This window comes from Apteryx mantelli, chromosome 5 (assembly GCF_036417845.1).
Source record: "Apteryx mantelli isolate bAptMan1 chromosome 5, bAptMan1.hap1, whole genome shotgun sequence".
NCBI lineage: Eukaryota > Metazoa > Chordata > Aves > Apterygiformes > Apterygidae > Apteryx > Apteryx mantelli.
Genome location: NC_089982.1, coordinates 11,552,620 through 11,576,426, shown reverse-complemented (window position 1 = coordinate 11,576,426; position 23,807 = coordinate 11,552,620). Strand labels below are relative to the sequence as shown.

At 41.7% G+C, this 23,807-nt stretch overlaps 1 protein-coding gene across 2 annotated transcripts; it reads right to left on the bottom strand.

The window, feature by feature from the left end:
• Positions 1 to 389: 389 nt before the first annotated feature.
• On the bottom strand, positions 390 to 20,541 carry SDAD1 (SDA1 domain containing 1). 2 transcript variants are annotated; one of them, XM_067297505.1, is made up of 22 exons: positions 20,372 to 20,529; positions 19,877 to 19,981; positions 19,341 to 19,439; positions 19,041 to 19,151; positions 18,186 to 18,257; positions 17,994 to 18,094; positions 16,250 to 16,307; positions 15,267 to 15,341; positions 14,313 to 14,414; positions 13,684 to 13,753; positions 12,793 to 12,896; positions 11,368 to 11,425; positions 10,642 to 10,700; positions 9,888 to 9,964; positions 8,555 to 8,652; positions 8,037 to 8,113; positions 7,496 to 7,628; positions 5,711 to 5,808; positions 5,057 to 5,247; positions 4,466 to 4,550; positions 3,923 to 4,084; positions 390 to 631 (listed from the first exon to the last, which is right to left on the bottom strand). In XM_067297505.1, exons 1-22 carry the CDS (start codon positions 20,459 to 20,461, stop codon positions 581 to 583), a joined length of 2,076 nt encoding a protein of 691 aa, XP_067153606.1. In that variant the 5' UTR covers positions 20,462 to 20,529; the 3' UTR covers positions 390 to 580. The 2 variants fall into 2 exon arrangements, with proteins under 2 accessions (XP_067153606.1, XP_067153605.1); XM_067297504.1 differs by lacking the exons at positions 390 to 631; positions 3,923 to 4,084 and having other exon boundaries at positions 4,519 to 4,598; positions 20,372 to 20,541.
• Positions 20,542 to 23,807: the final 3,266 nt, after the last annotated feature.

The window sequence follows — 23,807 nt, the reverse complement described above, 5'->3', positions numbered from 1 at the left end:
ACACCAGCAAGTCACATCACAAGATGCACAAATATAGAAAAACAAGATTCCTTAGTTTTCTGCTTGCAGAAATACCTTTCTATTTAAATGGAAAAATGAAAACCTCTCCATATACTAATTTTATTCTTGTTTTCTCATACATTATAGTAAAATGGTTCTTCCCATCAACTGTTTGAATTTACCTGCGCTACAATAATTCTTTTATTATTATTATTATTCAACAGGTAAAAATGACCACTTAGAAAATGGCTTCTTTTTTAAGTCTGTGAAATCACAGCCATAAGATGGGCATAGACATTACACACACACTCACACACACACTTACTTTTTCTGGACTGATCCAGAAGATAAAATTTCCTTCCAGTTACCATCAACTGCTTCAAGTAAAATATTTTTACAATAAAGGTTGTATATTTTAATTAATACTTACACATACAAAAACAGTTAGCTGGAAATAATTTACATTCAATAAAAGATAACTGCCTTGTTTCTTAGAAAGCTTTCAGAATCAAAATCTTGTAAGGATTAAGGCCTCTTCGGTCTGTCCTGCATACGCAATATTCCTCTCCTTTACCTTTCATTATTTCAGCAGCCGTTTTCTCTTTTTCAGAAGTGCATCTCGAAGAGCCAGCTGGAACATGAAACAACAGTGGAATATTCAGGTATTTCAAACTCTCAGTTTTAAGTATCAAGTTAAATGAGACTATAACATTATCAAATTGACAACCCTCTTCAATATGCCAATCACATCCCTGCATCCCACTGCTATTTTTGTCAGCAGACATATCTGTAGACAAAATCACCACACAAGAATTAAAACTGACACATCAATTAAAACTGTGCATAGAATATTCATTAAGTAGACCAACATCCTGGAAGAAAACTCATGTTTGGGCTAACAGTTTACATCATCTGTGCTGAGATACTGACATATCTACCAAGGCTTTATGTACTGCAGGTTAGGAGGAGACTCCAAGATGAAAAATGAACATCAACTAGCTTTAAAACCAGCTGACTCAGGTACCAGTAACAGTGTAGCTGTAACGCCCCTGAGTACAGGGTAGGCTGCAGATCATGGACAGAAGAACCGGCCACACTCAGCTCTTTACTGCTGCCATTTGATGGCTATTGGTACCTAATTAAAAAAAAGACAACCTCAAACAAGGCTGTGAATGAACTGTAGACAAACTAAATCAGGTGCAAGAAGCTGAAAAGAAGTAAAATACCAGGATGCAACTGCAATCTCATTTCCACAAATTTCGACAGAAAGCATGCTAACAGCAACATTTCTAGCTGTAAAGTTAAGAACTTGGGGTAAAACTTATTCAAAAAGGTTTACTTGACTAAAATTTAATTACACTATTTTAATGAGTAAATGTGTAATGATGTAAAATTCCTGAAATATTTTGTTCAACCTCAGAGAGAGGCAGTAATAACTACTCAGATAAAACAGGGAGCAGTAAATAGCAAATGCTGAAGACTACAGTGGCAGACATGGTGTGGTTGCTTAGCTGAACTTGGTAGTACAATTACAGAAAAAGTTGGGCCTCAAAAAAGAGGGCAGTATGCATCAGTATGGCATTTGGCAGATCCTATATAATTAAAAAGAATACAATAACAAACTGTTCTTCTCCTGACTCATTATATTCTTTTAGAAGGGATCAGAAAAAAAACCCTAAACACATCAGTTGAGCTGAGAGAGCTAAGTAGGATTAAGAGGCATCTTTTGAAAGAGTATTACAGAGCTTCTTTTAAACTAGGGAAGGAAGGGATGTTATACTTTTTACAAGTACTATGTCACTTGAAAGAGACTTTACTGTGTAGTTCAGGCAGACTGGTAGGGGGATGTATCTCTGGACTACAGACAGCGCTCCATTTTATGCTACCACCAAAATGGGTAACAGAATGCAGTATCAGACAACTGCAGTATTCCAACCCACTCTTAAGAAGCATTTCCAAATTATGGTCAACAAGATGGATGCTGTGGCCTAGGTGAAAGGCAGCCTAAGCAATTTTAACTTTAATTAAAAAGAGGGATTATCAAAAAATTCTTCTTTGGACGTTTATCTGTCATGTTTAAACTCAAAACATTCATCGAAAATAAGGACCGAAACAATTCAAGATGACTTTTTAGTAACACTGAGCTTAATTTAAAGAATTTTTGTCTACAATCTGGGAAACAGTGATTAATGGCACCACAATGGAGGTTGTTTTGATATGACAGATAAAACAAAACCTTAAAAAAACCCAAACTGCACTGAATCCCAGCAGCTACTGGCTGGCTACTCCAAACCTCTCTGGCTCAAAATGCACCCAAAATCTCAATAAAAGAATGAACACTGGAAGCAGTTTCCTAAGAGTAGCTGGATTGTTCGTTTGCTACATTTTGCAGGTGTTTTGAGACCTGGGTTAATGCAGTCAGTGTTACTTGGGGAGAGGGAGAATAAAAAGCAGCAAAGAAAAGACTGCTCAAGATATTAGGCCAAGTCTTTCCATGCAACAAGAAACACCTAAGACATACTCTCTGTTGAGTTCTATACAGTTTTTTTTTTTTTTTTCATTCTTGCTGCCCTTAGGGCAGCAAATGGCAAACAAATATACATTATCCTATTGATATGATCCTGCAAACAACTGAGAAAGACAAAGGAGGGTTTGTAAAAGAAGAAACTAAATGTGCTCTAGCAAAAGACACAATCTGGCAAGAAAACACAAAAATTAAAAACACGCACAAAACCAAGAAGCCTGCATAACTGATTATCCTATAAGTTTTTCCTGGAACATGTTCAAGAGCATTCAATTTCATAACGCCCTTTAACACTCTACCCTGGCCATCTGCCAGGTTAGATAAAAGGATCTTAAGGCAGACTTTTGTTGTTAACACAGATATACCCTGACAAGGTGAAACGCAGCAGGGCAAGACGATATGCCTAGGCCTCTGCTCTAGCAACAGCTGCCTCAGTTTAGGCATCATCCCCAGCTGAGCTGTGTTAAGGGTGTGAGTGGGGCCGTCTGCACTCTGTGCTCACCAGCTTCAACTGCAGGTCCCTGAGGGCACCGTATGGGTCCCCAGCCCAAAGCCTTCAGGAACAAAGTCATCCCCAAAGTTCTTGCCTTGCCCTCTTAGGCTTCTCCTCAGCTGTGCTACCACAGCTGCCTGTGGAACCATGCAGTAACTAGACTACAGAACAGAGGTATGTTTAACCTGTAAATCCTTTTGTCAGGCCTGTTTTGAAACCTGCATCAGTTGGCAATTTCACTGCCGAGATCAGCGTATTGTAGAAGAATGGTGGCAGGCTAAACCAAAAAAGTGATTTTCTAAACAGTTCCAAATAGGTCTAAGAAGGAAAAAAAAAAAAAAAAAAAAAGTACTTAGATCTGTGCCCTAAGTCTATTTCTGACAAACTGTTGGATGACCTTAGGCCAGGACAACTGAGCCCATAATATGACAGTAATATGAGAAGGGCAAAGAAAGAATACGAAGAGTTCAAGAAACACACACACAAACTAATGGCCGTTCCTGAAAGACAACCCTAACATGTCGGGGAAACATTTCTTTCATCACACAATCATCACCAAGGTTCTCCTATGATCTGCTCTTGCTTATATAGAGGAAATCAAACCACGTTATCATTGCCTTCCTAACCTAGGCATGACTTTGCACCAGGGCTTGGGCCTCCATGCATATGAAAGAGTAACTCGTGCTATGAAGATACTGACAAAAGCCTTCTTCTCCCCCTGCACAAACTCTGATACACTTCATCTGGGCAGGATTCAAGAGAAGCAAACTAGCCCACAGTGCCTTTCAGCAACTCAGCCGTCCAATTATGTACCAAAGGTTTAGGGCATAGGATAGACAGTACCTCACCTGAACTATAAGTTTATTGCTCAGACTGCCCAATCTGTCCTCAACATTGAATATTACCTGTTTTTCCCTGAAAGAACGCTTATTTTTCATCCGGACATTATGGCTGTATCTCATCATCATGAAGTTCTTCTGCTTTTTCTTTTCTTTGTTGGTAGAGCTAGCAAATGGGTTCATTTTAGTTTTCTTTTTCACAAATTCTTTTCGGTCTGTTTTTCCAGCCTAGAATAGAAAACATTTTAATAACATGGGGTCATTTTCCTTTCCCCACAATTAACATTGACTTAAGATGACAGGTTCTATGCCAGAACCTACAATTCCAGATTCAATATGACACTCTCTATTATACACATTCCTCCTTGCTGGCTGTATTTATTAAGCAAGGGTAAAAACAGGTGTCTGTGTGTTTATATGCCCATCATCACCTGTGACCATTTATGTGGTTGAGCCAAAGTGCAACAGCAAAAATAGTACACAAAAGATATCTCAAAGCATACATGGCAGCTAGGCTTCTGTCTAGGCACCGCCTCATTTTGCAGAGGAAAACACAACCCCTTTACAACTGTAACAAGGTAGGGGATATGAAATAGCAAAGTTCCTCACCATTGCAGTTGCCAATCTGGTCTCCTTGTCTGATTTAGGCTTCTTATGCAGATGTTCAATATCTCTGAGTGAAAGCAACTCTCCCCTACGCACAAACAAAAATCCAACAAAAGGCCATCACACAAAGCGCCATCTGGCAAGAGAAACAGAATGCCCTCCTGACCCACTGTCTTTCTATAAACATTCACACAAGTACTTTTTGTTCTTTCTCTCAGGCTAATCCTCATGCTTGGGACAACTCTCATTACTGTTTTTCAAGCCCTTTAATCACATAATCTAAATAACTTGAAGATACAAACAGGCAACTGCTACTAAAAAACATGCCTATGAGCCTGAACAAGCTGAGCAGTCTCATGTTTTTCATCGGTCCCTCTTGCCTCTCCCTCTTTTCTTCTCTCAAGTATAAACAAATCCCTAGGGCCAGGGTCCATGGTAGGCCCCGTGCCTGTTTGCCACCAGGGTATCCTGATGCAACAGTAGAGTTTTGTACCCTGCTGCAATTAAAAAACAAAAAACAAAAAAAAACAACAACAAAAAAACCCCACCAGATTGTAGAGAAAGGAAAGTACTGATCAATATTTCATATCCTACCTGCTCTCCTCTTCATCATCTATTTCAATGTTTTTCCTCTTTGCAGCTTTTCCTGGTGCAGAATTGAGCTCTTTGGAGAGCTGGGCGAGGCGTATTTTGTGGAAGTCTTCTTGAGTTAGCAGCCTACTTGTGCTCACCGCTGCTGCTTTGGCTTTTCGTTCCTCTAGGGGCATGCTTTTGATCTTCTCTGCCTTTTGCAAAAAGTACAAAAGAAGAATCATCCAGAGTTTTGCAAAACCATTTCTGTGCCATAATCCATGACCCTTGCTTCCCACATACCTATAAAAGGGGAATAATGCTGGGAAAAGCTATGATCAGTTGTTAGCATTCTCAATATTCTTATATCCAACATGTAGTATTAAAGAAAGGGCATACATCAGCTCATAATATTTCAGAGTGAAAGAAAGCACTCAGTATGTAAATATTACAGCTTTGAAGGAATTTGGCATTGGGACAGAGTTCCCCCTCCCCCTCAACAGCATGCATCCTTCAGTACCCGTGCAAAAAAACACACTTCACCTCACTGATTCTGGTAAAATCACTGGGCAGCTCTGCACAGTTGTAAGCAACCACGTGAAGGTACAGAGCAAGAGAGTCAGGTCTGCTAATAGCAAGTCACATTGATTTTGGGGGTAGAAGACACTTAAAACTCACTACTACTTGCTGCTCCTCATCTGAGGAGTGGTGCACATCAATCCATTCCCCGTCTTCATCCTCTTCCTCCCCACTTAGACTAGCGCTTTCCCATCCATCTGTTGGGGGAACAAGCACACAGAGCCTTTAGTACAGATTCAGTTCAACTGCCTGAGATGCAAGTAATTTAAAGGTTAGGTCCCAGGCTCTCACTGCCTTTCACTACCTACCTGATAACTGCATTTATGCCCAGGGACATGCTTATCGAACAGATCACCTGTAGATCTCAGCATCCCAAGCCTCAGAACCACACAGACATTAAAAAGCCCCATGATACTTGATGCATTTGATGGCCATTCGTGAATGGTATATTCCAAAAGACATCCACAATGGAAAAGACTAGGAGCTCCCAGGCTTTCTCACTGCCAAGTTCAGCTCCAAACCCCACCTCTGCTACCAATTTCTGTCTAGCTTGCAGTGTCCTGAGTGTCACAGCACATAGTTCTGGCAGTCACCATACAAAAAAGAAAAAAAAAATCTCAGCCTTCATTTCTTGGTGCACCCACATCACCTGCCTCCACCACATTCAGCTACGAGCACTCATTTTTATAGTGCTAACAGTGTATGTCAGCATGCTATCTTTGAGAATACACACACCTGAAACAGGCTGCTTAAAACACCTTGTGTATCCTGTCAGTACTGTCAACCACAGTCTCCTTAATATATTTCTTTATTACAGGCTTATAACAACACCGGAACAATGACCGTCAGAGGCTTGACAGGAAATGCGTTTATGTACACCGCATCCACTCTGAACAGAGCCAACCACAGAAAATACCCAAAGCAGCTTGCAAGAAGTCAGCGTCTCAGCTGTTTAACAGATGACAGAGGCAGGCTGCACAATAATCCTATGTTTTGCAAAGCGTAACTCAGAACTCACATTCAAGATCCTCAAGATGACTAAGAGTACTCGGGAGAGTCTCTGAAATGCAACAGTTCACAGATACTAATCCTTATTACACAGTGTTCAGCAATATTCCATGATATCCCCCATCATCTAACCAAAGAGGGAAGCAATGCAATTTGTAGGTAAGTTTGACTGTTGTTTTCTACAGTACACATGTTGCTTCTCCTAACTGTTCAAAGTGACTGATGTGTTGCAAGTATCAACTCAAAAAATGAAGGCAAAGAAAATTCTTGTTTTGCTAATCCCTGCATTTAAATGAATAAGAAAAACAGCATGTCAGGGCACATATATTCCTCTGATACACCTCCATTGCACTATCTCCATTGCACCTCAGTCTTGATTTGTAAAACTCTCCTAACTTGAGTTTCAAGTCCCTCCCCACTTTTTTTTCCAATTCAGGCAGAGGTTCCAGGCTGTGGGGAGCTTTTATACCAGAAGCGAATTAAGGTAACTAACTACAAATTGAAGTCTTTTTTTTCAATTGCATATTTTCTAATAAGCAACAAAAGCTTTCCTTTTGGAAGGGACAAACACATGCAGTTTCAAAGCTGTACAATATTGCCACCCATATAAATCGCATAGACAACACGATCCTTTTCTAGCTCTTATATTGCGTCTATCATACAAGGCAGCATACAGCAAATATCAAACTTGACTGGCTGAACCACACTCACTCCAGGATAATATCAGTGCTTTCTTAATGGACAAATGCAGACATGCCCAGGGCACGCAGAGTGTTACAGCAGCAAACTAAATGGACTAACATCACATTTTATGTGCAACTGCAACCTTAGTAACAATAACAGGTAAAACAGAAATAATAAAGAGAGAAGGCCAACCTTCCTCTTCGTTTCCTCCCTTTTCCTCTTGACTGTCAATGTCCAGTACTTCTGCTCCTGGAATATAATCTTTTGCATCCAGCTCTCCATATTCATGGATCCTGGCTTCCGACGAGGCCTCGGTAGGCTTACCCTGTAAGTAAGCAAAATACATGTTAAGCAGACTGCTATTTTCAATCCCACAAACCAGATTTGGTTTTGTTTTCTTTTTTAAGATGGCTTTTCTCTGATGAAATAAGAGGTGATCTTGAGTTATTCAAAAAAGGTTGAACAAATTCTATGAATATAGTCAACTTTCCGTAGCACAATCCTTCTATCAATGAGTTTGATAAATTTGAAGTGAACAAGCCTTGAAACAAGACATAGCCATGTCAAACGAGATGTAGCCAGGGAGCAGGCACAGGGAGAATACAGGCTTTCTTAAAATGCATGCATCATTCCATTGCATTCCCCAAGGCATAAGGAGACTAGTTGCATCAGAATCACTTTTGAGCATGTGAGCCTATGTCTATGATGAATGCAGGGTGCATCAAACACTTACCCTGAATTTCTTCTGCAACATCTCTGGATTCAGTGAACGGAAAAGGTGTATCAGTGTTCTCGCAGACATCATCACATCTACCACCACCCAAAAAAAAGAGTCAGAATTAAGTACAGTAGAGAAAAGTAGGATCTTGAGCAAAGGGAAAGCCCATTCAAATCATAAGCATTTACAGCCTGCTCATTGACTTTTCTGCAGTCAAAGCTCCCACTCATTTCTCCAACACAGGATCCGACTGTTATTTAGGGTCAAATCTTCCTTAGCAGGCAGTCGCTTTCTTTAGTTTTGCCATTTCCCCTGCCACAACTACCTTTGTCTGCTTTAGTCTCCTACATATATACATTCAAAATAGGCAGAGAAAGGTGACAGACCACCATTATAAGTTACATCACTCAGTCCCACAGTAAAAAAAATTAACACTACATTACAATTCTGAAAGCTATAACAATGCAATGGAAGACAAGATGATACAAGAAAGAAAAAAAGATCTAAAAGTCATATCCATGTAATATGCTTACTTTTATTTTTATGAGTCTTGTATTGAGCAAGGTCTTGGAGCAGATCTTCAGTCATGGCTAAAGGACATCTTGCAGTGATTTCTTTTATTGCATTGATTCTAAAAAATTGAAAACAAAATATTATTTCAATAACACAACTGGGAGAGACTCCCACTAGCCCGGCAACAGACTGAATCATCAGGAAATCAAAGAAGGTTCATACAAACTATACTTAGTTCATACAAAACTAAGTATAAAAGACAAAAACATCAGCAGATGCTCTCTGCCACAGTTCTCCAAAATCCTCCATCTTTGGCCTATATTCTGTACCCTCCAGCTATTATTTTGCTTGATCTCCAACTGTGCAGACTGCCACTGGCTGACTGCTTGAGAAGCAATTCATTAAGGCGTTGACAGTGCCATTATTCCCATGGTCTAAGGGTTCTGCAACTGAAGTCTGGGTCCAGAAAAACAAGCAAAGGTAGTCAAATAATCATCATGCCTAAGCCAAGCAAAATCAAGCAGCAGTTCTTCAGTCAACCATGAAGAGACCAAGCACAGTATAACAGAGGTCTGCGCACTCACACAAGCCCCCTTTTAAACTATCTTCACGCATACACTTTGTACACTAAGCTTCACTTCTGAACTGAAACCACCTCTCTCCCTCCCCCCCCCCCCCAAAAAAAAACCCTGCTCAAAATCAAAACATATCTCCAAACAGTCATCTTCCCCTGCTAACCTTTCCCTTATCTCTTCCAGGACAGCTCAGTTCTCGCCTCCATTTACTAATCATACTCCACACTGCCTATATGAGACTTTTTTTGAAAGCATACCTCCCTCAACGGGTCAAAAAAAGCACGCTAAATTTCACTAACAGCAATATTTAAATTTGATGCCAGTAGTGAAACTTCATCCACTAAACATGTGAAGTCCAAGTCCTGAATTATGATGCTGTCCACTCACTGAGTGCATACAAACGCAGGATATTTTAATTCACAGGCTAGAGTTTTTCTACCCTTGAAATAGAAATAACAGTGTCACGGACAGAAGAAAAGCACAAGGCCAAACAAGGAAGCAACAAAAATGGAGCATCATGCAGTCCAACAGAGTTCAGTCGCAGCACTGACTATATTAGGAAACCCATTGCTCTGAAGCATTCACAAGTCATTTAACAACTTAAAACATTGCCTCCTCTCCCCCCTCCCCACCCCAGGTTGCCCTAACTTGTTTTTATTCCAGCAGGCTCTTGAAAGCGTAGCATTAATGACAGAAATCGGCTGCAGGTGGTTTAAAAAGAAATACTTTTTCCACATTCCAGAAGAGTTTTATGGTTTGCATGAGATTTTGTACCCACCCCACAGTCATAACCTCCCCAGAATTCTTGTCGGTGACAAAATTGTTCGCTATGGTCATTAACACTGACTGGATAATCTGAAAAGAAAAAAAAAAAAAGCTTAAATACACATACTGTATTTTTAACAAAACTGTCAAAATATTTACATTTTGTTAAATAACAGAATATAGTAGGCAACAGAGCCCCTTTTCACAGAAGGGTAGAGCTCAGGACTTGTCACTATAACCTGCAGATATTTTCAAGACAAATTTTCCTGCAGATATGCAGATATTTGGGGTGAGGATTGTTTTTCTTTATGCAAAACAACCCCTCAGAACTTGCAAAAACAGCCAACAGGAGCAAAAATTCACATAGCTTTTCAAACCATCCAAAATGTCAAGACAAAAGCTATCCCGTAGAGAGATAGCAGGCGCCACTGAGAAATTGGCTTTTTTGAGGATTTTTTTTTTTCTGGGCTTATAAAGTTCATAGGACAAAATGGAGATGTGGAGTCAGTAACTAAAACGTCCAGGCACTAGTATAGGTCTCCAAAAAGGAACTTTTGCATTATACATTTCTCCCAACAAACCTTATTAAAAAGAACTGCTATTCTGCCAGTGAGCTTTAACCATTCTGGAGTTGCTTTGGCATTCAACACAAGAGGTCTGACCAGATTCCCTGTTCCCTCACCCCCAATCAATTCCCTCAACAATTATATATCCATGCTGGCCTGCTGCCCATTTTTTATGTCACTGAAAGTTGGTGGAGTCCTGACCTCCGGTGGTACTAGCTGATGTGAAGCTTGTGCAGCAAACAGGAGAATCTTTGTCACTTCTGGAAGAAGAGAAAATGGGAAAAAGATGTCAAAATAAATTGCTGCAGCCTACTCTGGCTGATAAACATGTCTACAAATACAGTAAATCAACAAGGCGTTTGGTCTCTTAGTCTCAAAGACATTTCAGTCTGTGTTTATTTGGGCCATCTTGTACAACAATTTCTTCTGTATCAGCCTCTGCGTCCAACCATCAGAAACTTACCTGCTATCCACCCAATGGTAGTGCACGCCCTTAGACTGCCAGCAACACTTAAACGCTCCAGTTCTAGACTGAAATACTGGTCAAACAAGGCAGCAGAAGGCAGTCACAGCTTTGCTAAACCAGTCAGGATCTCCAGCTAGGAACTCAGCAGGTTCATTTCTGTTCCACTTCTGGAGTTTCTCAACTGCTAATGCCAGTAGCTGTGACACACAGCTTCCACAGAAGTCTGAAGTGCCCTGCATTTCTGGCAATTGGGGCCTTTTGCCCAGTAGGAGAACTGGGGGGCAGAGGGGTGGGAAATCACCTCTGTTCCTGACCTTAGTTCATCCAAACTCTCTGAACTACTCCTACTTACTACTACCTACTAAGCTACTGCTGCCTATTAATTTACTGCAACACTTCTTCTAACCGACTCTGTGTGTGACATAATGGATGAGTAATATTATCTACCAGTAGCTACTTACCTCTCTGATGGGGCTGTAGGAATCTCTGAACAAATGGATAGAAGTTAAAAAGAAAAAGCTGTGGGGAAGAAAGAAAAAAAAAAGTTGTGACAGATTAGCTTCTTCCCTTTTAACTGAGATCGCCTTCATAGGCTGAGACAAGACAGTCTCCTGTCTTGAGCTGAAGGGAAAATAAGTGGACTTAAGGAAGTGACTTGTTCAAAGGAAACGCAAGGCTCAATCCCAGTTTCTGTGAGATCCGTAAAGTGGCTCTTTTAACCTGAACAAAATTTGAATTAGGGCAGTGTGCAGTGTGATCCTACAATGTGCCACTTTCCCTTGCCTCAGGAACACAATTTGCTCTTCCAAAACACAAAGAGACTGTCCGTAAGCGCAGGTTCATTTAGCATCTGAGTCCATTCATTGACTTCTCCAGCAAGACCTGAAAGAATACCTGTTGCTGAAGCAGCCTAAGACCTGGACACACCTCCCAAGCAACTTCACATGAAGAATCTCATACCTGTTGGACTCAAACCTCTAGGTAATAAGTTCTCCTGCTGAAGCTTCATACAACGGGGAAAGAGCTCGAACTCAGGCTGGACACCACTGCAACATCCAGATCTGTGTAATCTATGTGTTAGTTACAGATCTGCTATCTATTAGAACTGAATATAGGTTCTCGCCTCATCTAGACAAGATCCTGCATTTCAGATGTCCCAAAAATATAAGCCAGAGAGTTGCTCAAGTATGCTTTTTGCTAGGTTCCTTTGTGCAGAGACTAGAGCACAGCGAAGAAGCTATAAACACCTAGATCTCATTCCAATATGGAGTCAGAAAACAGCTGGACTACATTCTCATGCTGCCTAAATTGAAGGTTGCTCATACATGCAGCCACTGTATTTCTACCTATTTGTTAACTTTCAGGACAGCTGCAAGGACCACTGTACTTCCCCAGCCCCACAGAGCCTAGAGGAGGAACAGATTACAGCAGGAGAACAGATTCTCCAGGGAATTTCATCACACCTTGGTTGTACCTCGGAGACTGCTGAGGCAGGGCTGTTCATGAGCAATTGCTGGACTCCCTCTACCCTGAAGAACCTGCCAAGAGCACCTAGGTCTGGAGACAGACATTTCCCCTCTAGCTGTTAGGAGGCAATCCTAACTGACAGCACGGCCATAACAGACTGAGAGCCTTCTCAAGCAAAGCTCACTTAATGCCATACAAGGCCATGCCGCCGTGCCATTCCGCAAGGCCTACTGGCAATTACACCACCACATTCATCTTCATTTTTCAACATACAGTGAAGTTAAAACCCACTTTCCAGAGGCACCAGGCCAGAGCATACCACCGCTCTAACCTGGCGGGCTGCACACGGACTATTACAAAGTTGCAAGCCAGCTTCTCACACCAAGTCAATAACCCAGTAACATTAACGTAGTAGGTACCTCATGTATTCCAACTAGCCTGGAAATGAGGTCCATGAACATCATCTTCACTTCAAATCGTTCTTTACAGTTCTCCAGCTGCTTCAGCAGTTTCTCTGCAAAGTCTAGAAAAAAAGAAACAGGTGCGTGGTAGATTTAAAGAGCACAATGCAGAACTCAGTCCAAACTCAGTTAAAGGCAGGTAGGCTTTTCCAAGCTCCAGTGTCCTTGCTAGAAGAAAGCAAAAGTGCCCAGAACACTGCTCCTCAGCAGTTCTTCTTCCTCTCATGTGCCTAGAAAGTCTAAATCTGTGAACAGGTGCAACATAAAGGAAAACTAGTAGAAGCTCCACAACATCAAAAATATAGGATTAGTATTTAAAGCTTGCTTTTTTTAGATACATTTTGGATCTACTCGGCAAACAAAATCCCCACAGGTTCACTATGTCAGGCCGAAAACAAGTCAATATTAGACAAACGTCAGACTAGTCACAGAAATTAATTTCTGAAAGGGGTAGCCCATTTTTAACCATCAAAACAATTAATCAATCATATCAAAACTGAAGAGAAAACCTAAAAAACAAAGTTATCAACAGACAAAGTATTCCCCATTCACACATACGAGGAAGAGGCTAAGATCCAAGCCCTGTAGCAACATAAAGCAGATGAATGTAACATTGCTCCTTCCTCGTCTGAAGATATAGAAGTTTAGAGAAGACAAGCGCAACAAGTTTTAAAGTACTTTTTTGAAGTACTATGAGACGGTATGATAAAGCATGCTACAAGCATCGCATTGTCGCATGTGTAACTACTTGTCACTTTTATTCTAGCTGCATAGTTGTTAACACCCAAATAATAGGATTTGCAGGACAATCAAAAAAACCCCACAAAACAGAACAGGATCCCTACTTACCTTGGGGATCATGAATCAAGTGAATAGCAGAGAAGTTGAACACCTCTGGCTTTCTCTTCTTCTTCTGTTTCTGTATAGCAAAAAGAATAAATGAGACACTTTTTCTTTCCACTAAAGCTGCAGGTGCCTCAGTTTCAGGTTGCTGTTGAAAGCTGCTATTCCCCATTATTCTCTTCAAAGAGACATGCTGTGATTTTAACAAGAAAACTACCATTCTTACAATTACATACGGTTTTCAGCCACTGGACCTCAGAGGCAACAGGAGCTGTACGAAAACTTACCTTGTTAGTACAGACACTTGTTCCTAGATAGCCGTTTCTGTTTACCAAACTACCATTTAGACGGCAGATAGCAATTACTTCAGGACAAAATGTACTGTAAGTAGGGGACCACACAAGAGGTACCCCAGACCAGAGCTAGTCCACAGCTTATATTAGACAATTCTGTTTTAAAAGATATCTCTCCCAGGCAAACATGGCATATGCCTGGCCAACGGATGCTAGAACACTTGAGGAGCTTTATCTAGAAGAGATGACAAAAGCCAGCTAAAAACACAGCGGAAACCACAGAATTCTTGCACTTGAAGGGTTACGCTAAAATGCTGACAAGTCAGACACCGTTGTCCTCACCTTGAGGACCTTCATGGCTTTCTCCAGTTTCTTCTTGCGCTTGGTGGTTTTCTTATTAGTTGCATACCGCACCATCAGATCTCTGGCTGTGGGGCCATCATCCTTCAGAAAGGACATGAGGAAAACAAGACTCAGGTGAAATCAAGCTTCAAATGGGAAGCAGAGAAACGAAAAGCATCAATATTTTTCAGGATCATATTTGAAAACTCCCCTCTGTCTCTCCCATCCTAAATTTCATCATACACAAACATTAGCACTCAAAATCCTGATTCTATAAAACTAGCCACATACCTACATACAAAAGAGACTAAAAAGAGGTAACAGCACATCAACACAGTAGTTCTTACAGCTGGGTAATCCCAGAGTATTATTCAGTGGCACCCAAATAAATGATATCCTTATATGTTGAAGTTCGAGACTGAAATGATGTTATCAGCCTTCTCAGGATAACACATTTCACTGAATTATATTCATTTGTACATAAATGGGAAATGAAGCCCAGGAGGTAGAACTGAAGACTAAGGGAAATGCATAGCAGAGCCAAAAAAAAATTAACCCTGCTTTCTAATTACCAGGTGAAAGCCTTTCCCCACAGATCTACATTACACTTTTAGCAATTCATTAGCTGAACAAACCAGACCAACCAGTCCCTGGTTAGCTGTTACAAGTAAATCAATTCCTGCACAATGGCAACAGGAGAAGGAAGGAACTCTTAGGATCAATCTGGAGACAGATGGCAAAGGCATCCTGCTATCAATAGCGGCCAGCTGTCAAAATCATTAGAAGTTTTTCAAAAACATTAAAGGCTTTTGTGAAGTGGACAAACAAGCGGAGGAAACAAGAGGGAAAACACAGTAATACAGAAACACAGACTAGCATACCCAGGTTCGGCAGGATGATAGATCTATTGGTGTTTGAAGAACTGAGAGCAGAAATTTTAACTGCAATACCCACCTCAGATTCTGAGTCGCTGTCTTGATTCTCATCTTCATCTCTCCCAAGGAAGAACTTCAAACCAGCAACTAATACCTGAAAAGCAAAGTAAGTTCAGATCACAATGGACAAAGAGACAAGGGGAGTTACAACAGCCAAACATCCCTATCTTAAGTCACACCAAGACACTCCAACCACTTGTATGAACAGAAAGTAAACCAGATCAAAGACTGAGAAGCACAAGCATTTTGCACAAACCCGGTTGGTCTTTGCTGCCAATTCTCAACAACAAACCAGAGGTACATGAAGAGTCAGGAAGCAGCTGGGCTTCCACAATGCTGCTAACAAATTTTAACATACAAATTCACTTCCTGTGGTTCTGCACAGCAGTATCAATCTAATTGCTCCATACCACAATTATCAAGAACTCCTGCATAGCCAATACCTGAGCCACGATGCTCAGAACTCCAAGCTTTAATTAGTTTATATACGTTGGTCAGGTTTTCCTTCCCCTTCCCCCTCCCTTTTTTTTAATTAAATGGAACAGCTTTTGAATCTTCATCATGGAAGGACTTCTCTCAAATCATAATATGCTTTTTCAGAATGTCCAGCACTGCAGAACCTAATCTGATGACAGCAGGCCTCAGATCTACTCAAACTACAGGCAGAAGAGCAACTGTCTTCACATCTCACAAATGAAAGCCTTACAGTGCCAGTTATAAGGAGGCGACATGCTGACAGCTGCTTCTGACTACCTGGAAAGTACTCCTGCCCTCCGTGCCAACCTGCACTTGTTAGAGGACAAGCTTCCAACTCTGCTGCTTTGCAGGTAAGAACCAAATGCCGCCTCCTCCCACAATACCAGTGGTATTTTGAAAATGGAACAAGCAAAAGACAAATAATCAAACGCATCAGCAATTAGGGTACAGAAATAGAGGTGCATCCACAGACAGGTGACGGCTTTGGTAGAATCCACTGTTACACCAAATCATTTCTGTTCTCACCTTCGTCACTTTGGAAAAGCAGGCAGTTGTGATAACATTCACCGTTTTGGCATCATTCCTGGAATAAAACAAAACATCACCTTTTACTTCAAGTTTGGCCATTTCAAAACAATCTTAGAAAATGAAGTGGTGTAAAACAGGACTCCTAACAAGCATGAAGGTTCATTAGAATCAAATCCCTCAGTATTCCTAATAGACTCACAAAGTTATGTTTCTGAATGTCATTTTCTTCTATTTTTCTAACGTGATCGTGGCTTCATCTAGATAAACAGACACATTTACGTTCCATCAAATTCATGCTGTGAAAGAAGGGGCAACTGGACTTTGACAATGAAGATGAATCCACAGTAACGTAATGGAAAACAGTTGTTACAACTTTCTCCACTGATAAAAAGAAAATAAAAACACTGCCTGATAAAATCAATGCAGAATTCTGATTTGTACTAGAAAAGCTGCTGGGAAGTTTTGAGATAAAAAAATCTCCTAAAAGTAAGGTTTTATAAGAAATAAAGCTGCTGAAATTAATTTGAACTTATCCTGAGTCTCATGTGCTTACAAAACCATTTATTAAAACTTCAAAACCCTTTCCTTTGAGCAACACAGTAATTGATTTTAAGCTATCCCTGTTTTCTCTCCACTGTAATAGTTCTCATCCCAGCGCTACACCAGGAAACTTAACGTAGCTGCTGTGACCTTTTTGTTTGTGCCACAGAATAGATGGTATTTCCTGGAACACTACACATCAGAACTCCTTAAGCCCAACTACATGCTGGCACAATGTTTTGTCCATCAGCTGTGGTCTCCCTGTAACACACAAAAAGAGCAGTGGTGACATTCACATCCCAGCGCAACTCATGCAGAAGTCACTGGGAATTCTGCCCGAGTAAGAAACGCAGGAACTGCACCACTAGCGTTCTGCCTCTGATCTATTTTGGAAATACAGAAGCAGCAGCAGATACACTGCACACTGGCAATATCACTAGCCGAATTTATGTGGCTTCTTGATACAGTTCTTCTCTGTGCATGAACCAGGAAGAGCAAAGGAGGTGGAAACTGAACAGCTCAAAAATTTTAAATTTTTAAATTTAAAAAATTTACAATCAAGAAGCAGGTGAGAGTGAACCAGATGCCATCTTCTCATGCAATTTCCCACTAGGTAACATCTGCTTGGGCATTTTGTAACAGTAAAGAACAATTTCGCAACATCTCGGGCATGAGAGAACAATTGACAGTACTCAGTGTGCTGTTATTCCATTCAATATTTTTCTAGGCTGCAATTATTCAGGATACTATCTACTAAAAATAGGAGCTATCTTATAGCCTCAGGAAAAAAAAAGTCAAAACACCCATTAGATGGGTCATCTAGAATGATCTTGCAACTAAGAAGAAAAACAAAAGCAGAATTCCTGTCTCTCCATTGTATTAGCATTTATGCGAAAAATTCAAAAGAGTACATCACACACAGCTTTTATTCAACTTCATTCAATTGCACGACATGCAACTTCTATATTATTTTCAAATAAAACGTCAAAGATTCAACCTAATTAACTGAGAAACTTCACATGAGAGATTATTTCCTCCCAGCTCCTCCACTCCACAAAATACACGTTCACTAGTTGACAAACAGGATAAATATATCAAGTCACAGCCCCTCCATGTTACATTTCGCACTACATGCCAAGAGTGATGTCAAGAGGACTGTCTCATGGCAAATGGGGAATCAGTTTGGGCTTGCCAAACCTACCAAATATTCCTTCTGTAAAGTTCAATCATGACATCCAGAGATATCTTGGCAGCAGTGGGATTGCTGTCTCTCAGCATAGTGTACATGAAGTTCTGCAGTGTCTAAGAAAAAAGTTAGAGAAAGTTTATTATTAGAATTCTTTCACATCATGAAGATGTAAACTGACATAAATCTGAACGCTAAAATACTTACTGTGTTTGTTTTATTGTTTTTATGTTTAGCATTTATATTCTTGATGTCTGACACGATGTGAGTATACAAAGTCTGTAAATGAAGAGATAGCAGGGAGTTATCTACGGAAGTCATGCAGTAAGCACCACAGATGCATTACGATCTCCCCGAAGTCTGTAAGTACTAAGGTGAGAGAGAGAACTGATAACCACTCTGTTTAGTATTATTTTGCCTTTTAAATTAGTTGGAAAAACAACAAGAAGCTATCCTGTAAAGCCTCAAATATGCCCAATATAATGTATTGTAAATTAAGCAGACTGTTCAGATACAAACAGTGAGACAGGAAAATGAATAGCACAAAGCGTAGCTAAAAAAACCAACCAACCAAACAAACAAAAAAACCAAAAAACACACTCCTGATTCATTTTTGTAAGTTTAGGTATGTTCTGATGGCCAGTTAAGTAATTTTGGTGGTGGAAAGCAACTAGTTTCATTTCTATGTCAAAAAAAAATTAAATATGGCTACAACAAGCATCTTCTCTTTACTTAGAAGTCTTCACAAGAATTCAGTAATCACTATTCTGACAGCAACGTCCTTACAGACACATCCAAGCTGCTCACCTTAAAATGCAGAACAGGCCTACAACCTGCAATACTGCGTAAAGTAGTTTACAGCAGCATGCTTCATTACTAATCACACATATAGATCAAGTCTTGCCTTTGGCATACTCAGTGGCCGAAAGAACAGAGAGATTTTAAGCTTACCTATTTCGCTACCAAGAAAAGCAAAACGGCCACCTGCCGGTGCTGCATTACTTCTGTTAAGGTTGTCAAAACCCACTGGAAATCAAGAATAGTTTTAGAAGTATAGCTTACTTTTCGTAGAAGTTTATCATGACACCGTAGCAGTTGAAAGAAGAGTTCCAGCAAACTCGTTGGATTTATTAGATTCTTGTTTCTTAACAAGATCAAAGCCTTACAGAATGTCTGTAATAAAGAAGCAGGAATCAGAACCAAAATTCACACTTTGGTAACACTCCACAGGTTCAATACTTACTAAAAAATTCAAAAGGAAATTGTAGGCTCTAATCTCACACAGGCGCTCTTTAACTGCGGGATGCAGTCTGCCTAAAACTTGTTATTAACAAGCATTAGACCGTTCAGTGTCAGCCTTACCATTCGAAGATCGGTATCCAAGACTGTATGGTGATAAGACAGCAGCTCCTTCAGTTGCTGTGGAAAGTTAGCCATGTGCTCTGGGTAGCAGTGGGCCACCTGCGCAAAGACAATCTCAGCTGAGTTCTCTAATAGAAAAACTTCAGCTACGCAATAACACTAAGAAAGAGTTACAATAAGCGACCAAGAAAGCTCTTCTTCAGATAATGATTTAAGATCTATATTTCAGGCAGCAACTACACTCAACTACAAGGAAATTACTGTCAGCTGTCCATATTTAAAATACACCGTGCAGTTATAAAAACCTTTAAAAACTGAAGCAAATGCTCAAAAAAACCCTTGCGTTCCTGGAAAACAGACCCTACTGCTACGGAAATCTTGTTAAACGGGCAGTTTTACAACAACGCCTTCAGGCCACCACAAGAGAACTGCGTGAAACATATTCTTTCATAATTGTATTCAAGGTGAAGACTTCATGCCTGGTGAACAGCTCACGGCTAGTTCCAAAGTTTTCCTTCAGGATTACAGTAGCTTACCTGTGCCAGAAACATCACCAGTTCAGCCAGCTCCTTACTAGGCTTATCTGGTTGGAATGTGAAAATCTCCACGTGGGACTGGTAGTGGTGATACTGCTGGAGAAACTAAACACACAAAGACAGCGTTTCCTTCAAAGCAGCCTTTCCCGCAGAGGGCACTTCGCTCCCCTTCGAGCAGGGGCACAGGGCGCCCTCCCACCTCACCGGAAACCCCAGCAGAGATCCCCGAGCACGCACGTCGCCTAGCGCGGCGGGCACGGAGAAGGCAAGAGACAGGGGCGACCGCGCCATTTTGATTTTTAAAGTGTTTTCTTCCTTTCCTTAAAGCAGAAAAGCGCCCAAAGCCCCCCACAGCTTCCTGAGAGGAGCCGCCGTCAGCGACCCCCCCTCCTCCGCGGGGGGTCCCGTTACTCGGGCGCCGCCGGGCTCGCTCGCAGCACGCGGGGCGCCCCCTCCCCAGCGCCGGGAGGCGGCCGGCGCCCCGCGGTCTCTCACCTCCTCCGTGTAAGACGTCGGGTCCCGCTTGATGAGGTTCTGCAGCTGGGGCAGGTTGCTGGGCAGCTTGTTCCCCTGGCGGCCCGACATGGTGCCGCCGGGCCGGGCCGGGCCCCTCCGCACCTCCCCGGCGCGCCGCCGCGGCCCCTGCCCCAGCCACGTGAGCTACCGGCTGGGCGCCGCCATCGCGGCCCGCCCCCTGACAAGCGCCGCCGAGGGACAAACTTCTTCGAGCGGCGGGTGCTCCCCCGCCGTGCCTGCCGCGCTGCGTCTGCGTGTGCCGGCAGGGCAGAGGGCGCTCACAGCAGCCGCCCTCATTAATGCGAGTCAGGGGATTACACTACTGAAACGGCTGCTCGGACAACTACCTTCAAAGCATTTGTCCCCTTTTCAGCCCCTGCACATCCCTACAGAACCACCCTCTGCAAGAGCCATCCACCACCTCTGCCCTTCCTCTTGTCTCCCAGCAATGCCAGCCATCACCTGCACTGTCCTTTGAATCAAGCTGTGACATAGGTGGCTTCTTCCAAGAAACAAGGCCACCATGGCCTGTAAAGAGACACAGGAAGTCTGGCCTGACAAGCCCTGCACTACATAGGAGAACCATTCTGAAGTCCTCCTCCCTTCCACCCCATTCTCAGCTACTGGCAGCACGAGGCCTCTCAGGCAAACGCAGCTAAAACAGATCCTCTTGTCTCACCCCCACCCCGACAGGATTTGGTACAAGGGCTTGGGAAACTGGTACAGCGGATGCTCCAGGCTGTTGAACAATCATGAGGTCAAAACATTCTTGCTATTTAGGGTATTGATTTTTATTACTATAGCATTACTGTATTACTCCAGTGCAGTTCCTAGGTGATCAGTAAGCTCAACCTATCAAAGCATATAGGGAATCTACTATCTATAGTATTCACTCTTCTCTGCTAAAATAGCTATGCTGCATCAAGACCAGGGATTAAAACAGCCCCACTGCATACATTTTTAGCACAGTGAAACAAGGTACCAACATCTGAACTAAAAAATAGTCACTCTTGCATCTTATAGAAGCCTTTATTTCTTATAAGATCTCTTACAGGCTTTCTGGACAATAGCTTCCTTTTATTCAAGAATTGCTAGCACATGCAACTCAGATGGTAGAATAAAATGAAACAAGGAGTACATATAAAAGTCATTCTAATATAGCATCTGCTAAGGGAAAAAAAGCTTTTAGAATGTGTGGCCGGTACAGATAATGTATGACTTGATTACTGGGACCACATATCTATCTTTGCATAATTCTCCAGTACTATCCAGCTTTGATCATGCAAAATAGTGAAGCAAGTGCAACTAGATACCACGAAGAGATTCCAAATTAATTCAGGCTTCACTGTAGCCTTTGGACAGAAAGGCCATAGACAGAAGCTCAGGATGCCTACCAAGACATGATGATATTTCACTCTGTCACCACAGAGATGGCACATTACCTGTGGTGACAGTGTGGCACAGGAGGCTATGCTGAGATGACTCAGTGGCTGTCTTAGCATCTACATTTGTGCCAGGCCTGTGAGAAACAAGCAGCTGCTTTTTTACTGCTGCCGGAAGGGGAAGTATCCAGAGATCCAAAATACCAAGTTCCTGCTCGTGTCTCTTTCTTCTTACTGACGAAAGCTTTGGGTAGCCCTGTCAAAAATAAACACAAGTGGAATCAAATATCACAAATATAACTTCTTCCTCTCCGCTTTCCTGAATGGCTTCCCCCTCACTTACATCACGTCACTCTAGCACAGTGACTCTGGACTCGCTCTGACTGAATCTCGCTTCCTTCTTTTGTAGGAAAAAGGCATTTTTGACAAACTAGGTGCTGCAAGCATTGCAGTACACAGAGGCTGATGTTACTGAGGGATTAGGTATGGCCCTTGCAGTTGTATTGCTTGTGATGTCTTACTGGTAACAAACACATCATGAGCTGCTGACCAGCTGCTGAGATCCAAGCATGCAAAGGCAAGAAGGCTATCAGCACTGTTTGCCCACACCAGTGCTTTAAAGCAATAGTGCTTTAAAGCAAAGTTTTGGCCTGTGCAGCTGTGAGGAGCAGGCATGAGGACCGTGAAGTGCAGCCTATGCACTGGAGCCAGGGCTGCATCCAGGGAAAGGGGCATGTCTGAGGCCTGAGTGGGTTTGTGCTGATGCTATGAACTCCAGCTGAGCCTCAGTTCAGGAGATGCCCACACAGAGGTGCTGTTGCAGCCCAGAGTAGATCTCAGGGACATGAAGACCAAGCGAGCTCTTTGCTCCTCAAGACTAACAAAGACAGAGAACTTCAAACAAACAAACAAACAGTCTTACTTGTCTATGAAGAAAGTCTTCATTAGGGATTTCACCTGCTTGGAATCAGGGTTCAGGCATCTTCTCTTTCCCGTTCGCTTCATTGTAGCACTGAAATGACCAACCCAAAGAGAATATATCCCATTCTAGTCATTTGCCGGTCATATTCAGCATACCGGTCATTAGAGCGTGGTCATTAGAGCGTGACCCTTAGAGCTCTGACTCCATCTCAAGCTGAGTGCCCTATCTCAAGTGTCCTGACTAATGAATAATTATTGAGTGACAAAACACAAAGTCCTGTTAATGCTTTACCTGTTCCAACACAGCTAAATCCCAATGTTTGTTTGTTTTTCTAGACCAATACCACATTCAACACATCCTATGCCATTTATGCTGTTAGAAAGGCAAAGTCTCTACTTACATAATCTCAATACGTTCACAAACAGGGCTCTTGGGGAATAACTCAATTTTTTGTAAGAACTTGGGATGGACAAAGTTGGAGCCTTTCTCGATGCACAGGCACTCTCCTCCACGGGAAACCAAGTCTCCTAGAAGAAAGAAACCCGAGACAGAGAACTTAAGTTGTTCAGAAGAACATAGCTTAAAAACATACCCAGCTTGGTTTTCAGGACTATTGAAACAAATGCCCTGCCTTTCCACCAGGTACCTAGTTTCATTTGGGCAGCAGTATGATAAATGCATTATTTTTGCCATTAATAGTACTTAGATAATATAGCTACCTTAACAAATAAACTAGCTTAAAAGAACTCACTCTACCCTGCCCACAGCTATGTATTTCTGTTTCTTTCCACAAGAAACAGATACAGTGTTTTTTATTTGCTCTCACAGATTGGTCACATAAATGAGTTTGATATGGGATAATAAGGGATGGGGTGGGGTGAAGAAACAAAGAACAACCAATAAAGATGGGTGTGGAGGGATTGTCAAGAACCTCATTAACCTGATTTCTTACTCTAGCAATCGTTATATTAAAGCACAACTTTAAAACCAGTAGCAAAGCATTAATTCTTCGTTTATGCCTCTTTCTGCAAGCAAATATGAATTGCACACATTATAGGTCTATAGACCTTCACAATTAAGTACAGCTCAGGTTTTATCAATGCCACAAATA